Source organism: Colobus angolensis, unplaced genomic scaffold, assembly GCF_000951035.1.
Source record: "Colobus angolensis palliatus isolate OR3802 unplaced genomic scaffold, Cang.pa_1.0 Scaffold253, whole genome shotgun sequence".
In the NCBI taxonomy this organism is placed as follows: domain Eukaryota; kingdom Metazoa; phylum Chordata; class Mammalia; order Primates; family Cercopithecidae; genus Colobus; species Colobus angolensis.
The window spans coordinates 3,918,529-3,932,127 of NW_012115744.1; the positions used below are offsets into that span (position 1 = coordinate 3,918,529).

The 13,599-nt window shown below is 40.9% G+C and overlaps 1 protein-coding gene across 1 annotated transcript in view; it reads right to left on the bottom strand.

Annotated features, from left to right (window-relative positions):
• Positions 1 to 13,599, bottom strand: part of PKD1L1 (polycystic kidney disease 1 like 1) — a 182,873-nt gene that overhangs the window by 85,384 nt on the left and 83,890 nt on the right. The window contains 2 exon segments of the mRNA XM_011946807.1: positions 5,037 to 5,093; positions 6,209 to 6,404. Coding sequence (XP_011802197.1) covers positions 5,037 to 5,093; positions 6,209 to 6,404 — 253 coding nt within the window.

The window sequence follows — 13,599 nt, forward strand, 5'->3', positions numbered from 1 at the left end:
AATCTGATACAGAGTCTCTCTCTGTCACCCAGGCTTGAGTGCAATGGTGCGATCTCCGCTCACTACAACCTCTGCCTCCAAGGTTCAAGCGATTCTCCTGCCTCAACCTCCTGAGTAGCTAGGATTACAGGCATGCGCCACCATTCCCAGCTAATTTTCATATTTTTAGTAGACACGGGGTTTCACCATGCTGGCTAGGCTAGTCTGGAACTCCTGACCTTGTGATCTGCCTGGCTCAGCCTCCCAAAGTGCTGGGATTACAGACGCGAGCCACTGCAGCAGGCCCTACTACATATCTTTTAAAACCAACCTCAAACGTCCACGAGACAAAGTCAGCTGCACCACTGCTTGTGTTTGTGCAGAATTTTGTCATTCTCCTAATCACAGGACTAAGCATATTTATTGAAGTATATCTGTTTGCAACTTCATTCATTGATGCTTAAAAGACACAGACTAATCTTTTTCTTCTTTGTACCCTAGAAGCTCCTAGCAATTGCTAGATAATGTGTGTCCATGAAATGAAATTGAGATTCTGTTTTCTACTGGCCATGCTTATTTAACCACAATGATATCTAATGGCTTAGATATACGTTTTAAAATCTAGTTCTTTCGCCAACAATAAGGTTACACTAGTTTGGAAATGCATTTAAACCACTATTAAAGGCCCTTTACATGAGGTAGTTACCACGGATATTAGGACTTAAAATGAAAGAATAGTTTTTAAATTAAACAAATGCTTTAAAGAATATATTATACCCACGTTCACAATGCCCACTTTTTTGACCAAAAATATCAGAAATGGTCACTTTAAGAGGACAATCATGTTCGGTTTTATTTCCCACTCTGAACTAAGAACTGTGGCAGACCCTGGGGTTCAGAGATGCACGAGAGAGGGACAGTGGTGGGAATGATTTGATAGCTACAAGATTTGTGCTCTGGAGCCTCATGTAGGGTCATCGCTGGGAAGTAATTCCATTTTCCAGGTCCCTCGAGTCCAGGTGAGGCCATGTGTGCTCACCAGGGGAAGGTGAATGCAGCGAGGTGTGCACCTGCAGGGCCACATGGCTGACAGGCAGCATACCTTCTCCATGCGCCATTCCCCTGACTTAGGAAACCACAGAGTGGAGGTGTTGGGGGCACAAGATGGACGGGGCCAGAGTCCCTGAGTCACCACGAGGGAGACCACCCACTGAACACCTGCTATGGAATGTGTGCAAATGAAGAAAAAACATCGGTTGTATTCAGCTTCTGGGATTTCAGGGTTATCTGTTATAGCAGCTAACGTTATTTCAACTAAAATCTTAACTGTATTAAGTTTGCGTCGTAAGAGGCTAAGTAGTCTAAAGTTGGAAGACAGATGTACATAAAGAAATTATAAATCAAAGGTGTTGAAGTGCTAAAACAAAGTCACGTACAAATTTGTCTCAAACAAAATGAACTCTGCCTTCAGATCTTTGTGAAGATTTCATGGAGAAAGTGGCATTTGAATCTCCCTTGAAGAGAAAGCAGTATTTTTTCCAGGGGAAGAAGTAACCTGCTCCAGTTACGGGAAAACATACCATTTCAAGGACATAAGGGGCATCCTAAATGCTGCCTATGTTGGGTTGCGTGCACAATGAAGTGCAGAGAGTCAGGTAAAAATGGATGAAGTCTTCGTATGATACAAAGCACAATCAGGCCGGGTGTGGTGGCTCACGCCTGTAATCCCAGCACTTTGGGAGGCCAAGTTGGGTGGATCACCTGAGGTCAGGAGTTCGAGACCAGCCTGACCAACAATGTGAAACACTGTCTCTACAAAAATTGGCCAGGTATGGTGGCTTGCACCTGTAATCCCAGCTACTTGGGAGGCTGAGACAGGAGAATCGCTTGAACCTGGGAGGCGGAGGTTGCAGTGAGCCAAGATTGCACCACTGCGCTCCAGCCTGGGTGACAGAGCAAGACTCTGTCTGAAAAATAAAAAAAGAAGAAGAACAATTGGATTTTGTCCTCAAACTACGAGAAAGTAGTATTCTGAACAAACAGATGACATGACCCAGTGTGTTGTTTATGAAGACAGCTAATCAGAACAGAGAAGAATGATGATGCTGTCCCACCTAGACTGGAGATTACTGGAGTTAAGCGGCCCTCAGTGAGGAGGGAGGAGGGATGGAAGGAGGACAGGGCCATCCTGCCACCTTTCCTGTATCCATTCCCCATCTCTCCTGATCTTCTGCCATGTGTCATGTATATGGTATTTCTGCGCTAAAGAGGAAGGTCCCTCGTATCAGGGAGTTGACATTCCAGTAGGGGAAGAGCAGCAATAAATAAATAAATGAGATAGTTGCTGTTGTGAAAATATTGAAGGAGACAGCCTGTAACAGGAAGGATGACTTCAGATGGTGGGTCTAGGACAACGTCTCTAAGAAAGTAGCATTTGTGTTGAGAGTCAACGAAAGGTCAGCTCTTTGAGAAGCCAAGGGGAGGGCACTGCAGGAGAAGGATCAAGGCAGTACTCCTGGAGGACGGCTAGAAAGGGGGAGAAAAGCCAGGAGAGGAGGACAGAAGGCAAGAAGGAGCTAGACACTGCAGGTGCATAGGATGTTTGGTTTCTATTCCGCACACAACGAGTAGCCATGGGGAGCGCTGAGCGGGAGAATGACACTCACTGACTCAGGCTTTTACAATGACTTGACTGCTGTGTGTAGCATGTATTCTAAGGTGACCTGAGAGGAGGCAGGGAGGACAGGACAGTGAGAGAACGTGCCAGCCTGGATGAGAAATGACATATGCTTGGATTCAGGTGGGGGGCAGTAGAGGCAGGAGAGATAGAAAGATTCTAGCTATGTGTTTGATGAAGAACAGACAAGACTTCATTATAAGTGAATGGAGAGGGGAAGAAAGACTCTGGTGACCCCTGGGCTTTAACATGTGATTCTGCATGGACGGCGCTGCCCTGTCCTGGGCTGAGGAAAGTAGGAGGAACACGGGGTTGGAAGGGGTCGGGGGAGGAGCCCACTCTGCCATGCTGGGTCTGTGCAGTTTCGGCCCATGTGGAAATGAGAGTGTATAGTTACACGTGTGTGTCTGGGGTGCTTGAGTTAGGTTTGGGTTGGAGGTGTAGGATGTGGAGTTCCTATCAGATGGATATAAAGTGGAAGGAGTGGATGAGATCACATAGGGAGGAGGTGTGGACAGAGAATCTAGGTGGCCCAAGACAGAGCCCTGAGGCACTGACCACGTAACTGTAGATGGGAGGAGCCAACAGGAGTCAGCCAAGAAGGCCAACCAAGAAACCATGTCATGAAGCCAAGAGAAGAGTGTGTCCTCCAAAGCAGGGTGAGCCCACAGAAAGTCCCTGGGAGGGAGAGAATGGGGAGCAGAGGGTATCCAGTGGATTTGACCAGATGGAGATCTGCTGTGACTTTGGCAGGAGCAGTGGCAGTGTGGAGATGGAGATGGAAGGCAGAGTTCGATGATCTAAAATGTATGAGAAGCCATGTGTGGTGTTGCGCACCTGTGGTCCCAGGTCCTTGGAAGGCCAAGGCAGGAGGATGGCTTGAGTCCAGGAGTTTGAGGCAGCCTGAGCAACCCAGTGAGACCTCATCTCTTAAAAAGACACACACATAAGAGGCAACAAGTATAGCCCAGAGCAGGCTCAGAACTCACTTTTTAAATGCTCTGCTGTGAAGAGGAATATGAAAGTTAGGTGGAAGCTGGAAGCAGGTTTGATTTCACTGGAGGGATTTTTTTTAAAAAAAATAAATGAGATTCTAAGCATGTGCAGGACCATTCAGCAGAGAGAAGTGGAAGCAGCAGCAAAGAGTGGAAAATGAAATGAGATGAGCTCCGGAGAAGGCAAGGTGGGCAGGAGAAGGACTGTGCCACCTGCAGCCACGCAGGTTGGACATTGTCTAACGCTGGGGCACCCTTCATTCAGACTGAGATGAGGGACAATGAGGGGAGCCTGGAGGAGAGCTCCACACAAATAAAGGGAGAAGCCCGTGCAGGGACTGGAGATTCCTTCTGTGGTGACAGAGCATGGCCACAGTTAGATTCACAGACTGGAAGTAGATGAGAGAATGATGCGTGTTCTTCTCATCTCTCAAACAGCAATGAAGGCATCAGCCGACGGGGAGGAAAGTGTGCCAGAAACTCAAGAAGAAAAGAAGATGTGACGAAGGGAAAACCCAATGCCATGTGTTACCAATAAAGAACAAGCCCCTCGCCAAAAGTATTCATAGCATGAACAGAATGTGTTCTCATCCATTTCTACTTTGGGATTCCAAATTTCTTTCTTTCTTTTCCTTCCTTCCTTCCTTCCTTCCTTCCTTCCTTCCTTCCTTCTTTCCTTCCTTCCTTCTTCCCTCCCTCCCTCATTCCCTTCCCTTTCCTTCCTTCCTTCCTTGCTTCTTTCTTTCTTTCTTTCTTTCTTTCTTTCTTTCTTTCTTTCTTTCTTTCTCTCTTTCTCTCTTTCTTTCCTTCTTTCTTTCTTTTCTTTCTCTCTTTCCTTTTCTCCCTTCCCTTCCCCTCCCCTCCCCACCCCTTCCTTTCCTTTCCTTTCTTTTTTTGACAGAGTCTCGCTGTGTCAACCAGGCTGTAGTGCAGTGGCACGACCTCGGCTCACTGCAACCTCCACCTCCTGGGTTCAAGCGATTCTACTGTCTCAGTAGAGTATTTCTCCCGAGTAGCTGAGACTACAGATGCACACCACCACTCCTGGCTAATTTTTATATTTTTAGTAGAAACAGGGTTTCACCATGTTGGTCAGGCTGGTCTTGAACTCCTGACTTCGTGATCTGCCTGCCTTGGCCTCCCAAAGTGCTGGGATTACAGGTGTGAGCCACCACTCCTGGACTGGATTCCAAATTTCTATATTCAAAATATCTGAGATGGGCTTTGCTATTCAGATGAATTCTTAAGGGAAAATCACATTTCTAACATTTCTAATCTAAGTGTCAAAATATGATTCTGGACAGTGTATTTTTCAAGAACTGATCATGTCCCTCAAAACTATATAAAATAGCAGGAAAATATTCTTGGGAAAAAATTGCACTTACCTTATTAGAGAAGCTCACGAGGTCCCTCAACATAAGAACAGAACCAATCATTTCTTCCTGGCCGGGAGAAACAACAACAAAACAAAAAGAAAATGCAGGGAGAGGAAAATTAGCTTGTTTGGGTTAAAGTTACATTTTGCCTATGTAGAAATAGCACAGATTCCCTGCTTTTTGGCCAAGAGACCAATTGGAAGCCAGACCTTCTGTAGAGAGACCATTACTGTGGTGTCCAGTTTTCCTGGAAATCCAACATCTCTCCTCAATGTGCCCCCGGACATCCTCAGCACACCCCACCAGGGAACTGACATGAGGGCTGATGAAATAAGGGAACAGAGCTAAGCAACATTTCTTTCTTTCTTTCAGATGGAGTCCCGCTCTGTCGCGCAGGCTGGAGTGCAGTGGCGTGATCTCAGCTCACTGCAGGCTCTGCCTCCTGGGTTCACACCATTCTCCTCCCTCAGCCTCCCGGGTAGCTGGGACTACAGGCGCCTGCCACTACTCCCGGCTAAATTTTTTGTGTGTATTTTTAGTGGAGACGGGGTTTCACTGTGTTAGCCAGGATGGTCTCCATCTCTTGACTTTGTGATCCGCCTGCCTCAGTCTCCCAAAGTGCTGGGATTATAGGCGTGAGCAACCACACCCAGCCAGAGCTAAGCAACATTTTTAAAAAGGGTCAGGAAGAATGAGAAAAAAATTACATCAAGTGAAGTAATTGTAAATGTAATGAAATAAGATGTATTATTTGTAGATGTGAATATTCTCTACTGACAATTCTAAGACAGCAGTTGCAGAAATTCTGTGAGCAAGGACAGTCACATTTGCATACATGGTGATTTCTTCAGAAGTTGCACACAATCGTGAGCTTAACTCTCCAAGATAAAATCAGACTGTTTTACATAAGTTGTACTTAAATAAACTTTAGCAGAATTCTCTGTAACAGTGATTGACTTGATCATTCTCTCTTTTATAAACTAGCAGCATTCATTTGTGATATATATCAGCTGACTAGAGAGACCACAGCCATGTATGTGAACTGAGCTGGCTGGCCCTCTTGGTCTCATTTCTTGCCTGTGTTTCAAAAGCATGACAACTTGCTAGTGAGCCAGCCAATCATGAGCCCTGCCACTTGATAAAGGTTTACAGACACAAACTCACCCTCCTCCGGGCCATACCTGATCCACAAAAGCTAATTTGCATACTGAAGAAATTAATGCATCCTGTATTCGTGACCATTGGTTGCAGGAGGCAGTTTTGTCCTCCTTAGACAAACGACTCAGGATTCTGGTGATCACAGTGATGTAGTTCCTGATTTCTGTGTAACTCCCCATCAGCTGGAGGGTAGACAGGTTTTTCAGGCTGGAATTATATCTGAAGGAAACACAAGAGTTATCATTACTGTTCCAACATGTGGCAAAACTTTTCACACTGCCTACCCAGAGTGGGATGGGATTTGTTGTAAAAATACCTCTTGGACAGGTCAGGGTAGAAAGAGAATGATGCAAAGGAGAATTGGTCTGTGCAACGGAAACTCTAAAAAGACGCAGTAAGCCATAATATAAAATTTTACAAAAACTCCTTTTATCAGAAGTAAAAAAGGCACAAGAAATCAGCTACTAATATAGAAGCATCATGGCAAGTGAAAGAATGTATTCCAGAGCCAGACAGAGATACCACCGCGCTACAGCTGGCCGGAGTTTATGACTCCGGGTTTCAATAATTGGGTATTTATTTACTTATTTACAAACAGCATACTTACTTGCACTGGAGAAGATAACACAATATTGTGAAAAGAGGCCTATGCATGTGGTCAAAGGCCAGTTCCAGCCCTTGCTCTGCAATTTATTTGCTGTATGAGCTCAAGAGTATTGTTTAAGAGAATAAATGAGCCTCAGTTTCCAAATGTATAAAATAGAAATTTTCATCTGGATACATCGCAGTGGGTCATTGCAAGAAGTAAATTAATGAGAAATCATGTTCTAATTGATTAGAAAATGCATCATGGTCTCTATACACATATGCTTAAGTTCACCCTTGACCACTAAGTGATTCGTGGAGACTAAAACCCTAGGAACCCAAGCTAAAGATAAAAAGAACAAATAAATCTGAGCAGAAACATCACCGGCTGCACAACGAGGGAAAGTATACTTTACAGAATTCATCTTGTCAAACTAATAAACATATAAACCAATGACCAAACAAGCAAAAACAATGACCACAAGCCCAGGAAAAGGAGGTGGGCCAATCCCCAGAGTGGCTGCAATATATTATCTAAAATGTCCAGTTATCAATGAAAAATTATGAGACATCCAAAAAAACATTAAGTGTGACCCAAACATGAGAAAAATAAGCAGGCAATAGAAACTGCCTATGAGGAGACTCAAATGTTGGATTTAGCAAGGACTTTGAAACAGCTATTATAAACATGATTCAAAGAATGAAAGGAAACCATAGTTTTAAAAATCAAAGGAAGTTAGAACAATGATTAGTCAAATACAGACTATCAATAAAGAGACAGAAACTATAAATTTATAAGTTATAGAGAGAACCAAATGGAAATTCTGAAGTTACATATATAATAATTATAACAAAAGACATGTTCAAAAGTAAATTTGAGAAAAGAAAGAATCTAGAAACTTGAAGACAGAGCAAGAAATTATAAATAACAGGAAGAAAAAGTAGGAAGAAAATGAATAGCAACTCAGAGAAATGCTAAACAATTAAGTTCATGAATTACCCTTTTCTCTCTCTTCTTATTTAAAAAGCCATTCCATAAAGACATTTCTATAGAGCTGTACTGTCAGGCCCATAACACACAGAAATGTAATATAACAAGAACACAAAGGTCAGGCATGGTGGCTCATGCCTGTAATCCCAGCACTTTGGGAGGCTGAGGTAGGTGGATCACCTGAGGTCAAGAATTCAAGACCAGCCTGGCCAACATGGTGAAACCCCATCTCTACTAAAAATACAAAAAATTAGCTGGGTGTGGTGGTGTGCACCTGTAATCCCAGCTACTTGGGAGGCTGAGGGAGGAGAATCGCTTGAATCCGGGAGGCAGAGGTTGCAGTGAGCCGAGATCATGCCATTGCACTCCAGCCTGGGTGACAGGGCGAGACCTTATCTCAAGACAAAACAAAACGAAATGAAATAAAACAAAACAAAACAAAAAACAACAACAAAAACACAAATAAGAGAAGTGGGAATAAAACTATATATTTTATTATATATAAGAATAAAGAAATGACACTAGATGGTAACTTAAAGCCACAGGAAGACATGAAGACAAACAAAAATACTAAATAAGATTAATATACATTAAAAGCAATTTCTAAAAACATATCTGTGCTCTCTTCTCCACTTTATTTAAAAGACAGAAAACTGGCCAGGTGCGGTGGCTCACACCTGTAATCCCAGCACTTTGGGAGGCCGGAGTGGGCAGATCACCTGAGGTCAGGAGTTCGAGACAAGTCTGACCAACATGGAGAAATCCCATCTCTACTAAAAATACAAAATTAGCCAGGCATAGTGGCGCATGCCTGTAATACCAGCTACTTCAGAGGCTGAGGCAGTAGAATCACTTGAACCCAGGAGGCGGAGGTTGCAGCGAGCCAAGATCGTGGCACTGCACTCCAGCCTGGGCGACAGAGCGAGACTCTGTCTCAGGAAAAAATAAAAAGACAGAACATTTTATAAAACCATAATTATAATATTGGACTGTTGGGTTTGTAACACTGATAGATGTAACATACATAATAATCATAACACAAAAAGGGAAGAGGAAATCAATCTATAGAGGAGTAAATTTTCTACATCTTGCTGAAATTAATATAAATTTGAAGTCGTTTCTAGTAAGTTAAAGTGTATATTGTAAGCCTGAGTGCAACAACTAAGAAAATATCTAAAATTTAATAATCATTAAAGGAGTGAAAATGATATACTAGAAAATACTTAACATAAAAGGAGGCAGTAAAGAAACAGAGGAACAAAGCAATAATGAGACATGTAAAAAATAAGCAAAACGGCATACATAAATCCATCCAACCACATCAATAATAATATTAAATGTGAATAGATTACATGATCCAATCAAAAGGCAGAGATTGTAAGACTATATACAAAACCAAGATTCAACTATATGCTGTCTACTGGAGTCTAGCTTAGGTTCAAGGATAAAATTAGGTTGTAAGTAAAAGGATGGAAAGAGACATGCAAACAGTAACAGCAAAGCATGTAGAGAGGTTATATCTATACCAGACAAAAAAGAAATTAGACAAAAACAGATAGTAACAATAAAGAGGGACATTTTCTAATGACAATACAGGTAAATTCATCAGGAAGATTAAAAAATTATAAACATATAGGGACCTAACAACAGGTTCCATATACATGAGCAATAATGGACAGAACTGAAGGGACAGACAGAAAACTCAAAACAATAATACTGTTAATAATGGATAGAACCATTAGGCAGAAAATCAACAAGGATACATAAGACTCAAACAATAATATAAATCAATTAGACCTAACAGACAACCATTGAACATTTTAGCCAACAAAATCAGATACATATTCTTTTCAAGTGCATATGGGACATTTTCTAGAATACACCATATAGTAGGCCACAAACAAAACTTAATAAATTTTAAACTACTGCTATTATACAGAGTATATCCTCTGACCATGATGGAATTAAATAATTAGAAATCAATGACAAAAGAAATTTGGAAAATTACAAATATGTGAAAAAGTAAAAAACATTCTCCTAAATATTATAATCAATGGTTCAAAGAAGAAATTGCAACAAGAATTACAAAATGCTTTGAGATTAATAAATGAAAATACCAACATTCTAAAACACATTGGGTGCAGCTAAATCAGTGCTTGAAGGGAATTTAAAGATATAAATGGCTATAAAGAAGATGCCAAATTGATAATCTAATTTTTCACCTTAAGAAACAAAATAAAAAAAAAAAAAGATCAAAGTAAACCAGAGCAAGCACAAGGGAAAAAAAAAAAGAATAAAAATTAGTGTAGGAATGAATGAAATAGAGAATAGAAAAACAACAACAACAAAAAAAATCAATGAAGCCAAAAGCTGGTTTTTTGAAAACATCAACAAAATGATAAATTTTTAGCTAGACTGACAGACAAAAAATAAGAGAGGGAAAAAGAGAAAACTTAAATTACTAAAATCAGGAATAAAATTGATCTCTACTGACCATATAGAAATAAAAAGGATTATAAGAGAACACCATACAAAACTGTATGGCAAAAAAATTAGAGAATGTAGATGAAATGGAAAATTCCTAGAAAGAAACAAACTACTGAAACTGACTCAAGAAGAAACAGAAATCTGAATAGTTAAGATACTAAGCTAGTCATTTCAGAATTTCCACAAAGAAAATGCCAGGTCCAAATAACTTTGCTGGTAAATGTTTATAGAAGCATCATTACCTGTCCTTCACAAAATCTTCCAAATATTTGAATGCAAAGGAAGCTAGGTGTGGTGGCACACACTTATTATCCCAGCACTTTGGGAGGTCAAGGTGGGAGAATTGCTTGAGCCCAGGAGTTCGAGACCAGCCTTGGCAACATGATGAAATTAGCTGGGCATGGTGGCATGTGCCTATCATCCCAGCTACTTGGGAGGCTGAGGTGGAAGGATGGCTTGAGCCTAGGAGGTCAAGGCCGCAGTAAGCCATGATTGTGCCACTGTACTCCAACCTAGACAACAGATGGAGATCTTGTCTCAAAAAAAAGAAAAAAAAAAAAAAAGGAATACTTCCAAACTGATTGGGGCCAGTATTATTTTGATACCAAAACCAGACAAAGACAACACAGGAAAAGAAAGAAAACTACAGGCCAATACCTCTTACGAACATAGACAAAATTCTCAGTAAAGTACTAGAAATCAAACCTAGCATGCAGAAAAAGATGTATACATCATGACCAAATGGAATTTGTTCCCAGACTGTAAGAGTGATTCAACATCTGAAAATCAATCAATTTTATATAACTTGTGTCTTAGTTTGTTTGTGCTATTATAATAATATACCTGAGACTGGGTAATGTATAAAGAACAGAAATTTATTTTCACAGTTTTGGAATCTGGGAAGTCTGAGATCAAGACACCAGTAGGTTCAGTGTCTGGTGAGGCTGCTGTCTGCTTCCAAGGTGGCACCTGTTGCCACCTCCTCCAGAGGGGAAGAAGGCTGTGACCTCACATGACAGAAGGGACAGAACAAAAGGGGGTCTAGCTAGTTCCCTCCAATCATTTTATAAGATGACTAATTTCATTTACGAGAGCAGAACCCTTATGGCCTAATCATCTCCTACAGGCACCACCTCTTACTACTGTTGCATTGGGAATAAAGTTTCAACAGAAATTTTAGAGAGGACACAAACATCCAAACCTTAACAAATTAACAGACTAAGGGACAAAAAACATATAATCGTCTTCATAGACCTAGGAAAAGCATTTAACAAAATCCAATACTTTTTTATAATGAAATACACACACAACAAACTAGGAATAGAAGAGAACATCCTCAACCTGATAACGGTTGTCTATGAAAGGCCCCTAGCTAATGTTTATATGAAGTGGTGAAAGACTGAGTGCTTCCTCCTTAAAACTGAGAAGAAGACCAGGATTTCCACGCTTGTCACTCTGTTCAGCATTGAACTGGAGGTTCTAGTCAAGAAAATTAGGCAAGAAAAAGAAATGAAGGCATCCAGATTAGAAAGAAAGAAGCAAAATTATCTCTAGTGACAGATGACATGATCTTGTATACAGAAAATCTCAAGGAATTCAGTGAAAAACCATTAACACTAACAGACAGGTTCAACAGGGTTATAGGATACAAGATACTCCCCCCCAAACTGATGTACAGACTGGACAAATCCCTATGAAAATCCCAGCTGGCTTTTGTTTTGTTTTGTTTTTCTGTCCCCTTCAGTAGGTGTCTGGAGACCCAGTCTGCCCCAGCCAGAGCAAGGCTGAAGAGGCTGGTGGGCACGAATGCCATTGTGCCATGCCTGTGCTGCTTTGTTTTTGCAGAAATTGACAGGCTGATTCTAAAACTCATATGGAACTATGAGAGACCTGAAATACCCAACCTTGTAAAAAAGAACAAAGTTAGTGGGTTCAGCCTTTTCAGTTTCAAAATTTACTACTAAACTATAGTAATCAAGGCAGCATAGTACTGGTATGAATCATCTCCTACAGGCACCACCTCTTACTACTGTTGCACTGGGAATAAAGTTTCAACAGAAATTTTAGAGAGGACACAAACATCCAAACCTTATGGATGAAGGTTTGGTATGAAGGTTTGGTATGAAGGTTTGGTATGGTATGAAGAGAGACATTTAGACTGATGGAATAGAATTGAGAATCAAGAAACAAACCTTTTAATTAGGTTATCAATTATAAAAATACAGATAACCTACATAAAAATGGGTAAAGTACTAAGCAGACATTTCTTCAATGAAGATATACAAAGCACATGAAAAGATGCTCAACCTCATCAATTACTAGAAAAATGCAAGTCCAAACCTTAATGAGATACTACTTCATACTAACTAGAACAGCTGTGAACAAAAAGACAATAACCATTGTTGGTTAGGATATCAAGAAACCGGAACCCTCATAGATTGCTAGAGGGAATATAATGGTGCAGCCACTATGGAAAACAGTTTGGTAGTTAACATATGACAGTGTTTCCACTCCTAGTTACCTACCCAAGGAAAATGAAATCACATACTGACACAAAAACTTGCACATAAATGTTCATAGCAGTGTGATTCATGATAGCCAAAAAGTGAAAACAACCCACACATTCGTCAACTAATGAATGAATAAATAAAATGTGGTATGTTCAAAAACAATAAAATATTATTCAGCAATAAAAAAGAATGAAGTGCTGATATATTCTACGACATAGATGAAACTCGAAAACATTCATTCATATGCGAAGTGAAAAAAGACAGTTACTTAAGATCGTATGTTGTATTATCTCATTTACATGAAATTTTCAGAATCAGCAAACCTGTAGATATGAAACAGATTTGTGGTTGTCTGGGGCTGGTGGGAGAAAGCTGGGTGGTGGGTAATGGGAACGACTGCCAATAAGTCAAGGTTTTCACGGGATGATGAAAATTGTCTAAAACTAGCTTATGGTGAAGGTTGCATAATTCTATAAATTATTAAAACCAAGGAACTGCATACTTTAAATGGATGAACTATGTGAAATGTAAATGATATCTTTAAAAACTGTTTTTAAAAAAGAAGAAATTGAGGCCAGGCGCGGTGGCTCATGCCTGTAATCCCAGCACTTTGGGAGGCCCAGGCAGGCGGATCACGAGGTCAGGAGTTCAATACCAGTCTGACCAATATGGTGAAATCCCATCTCTGTTAAAAATCCAAAAATTAGTCGGGCATGGTGGCGCGCACCTGTGCACCTGTAGTCCTAGCTATTCAGGAAGCTGAGGCAGGAGAGTCGCTTGAACCTGGGAGGTGGAGCTTGCAGTGAGCCGAGATCGTGCCATTGCACTCCAGCCTGGGTGA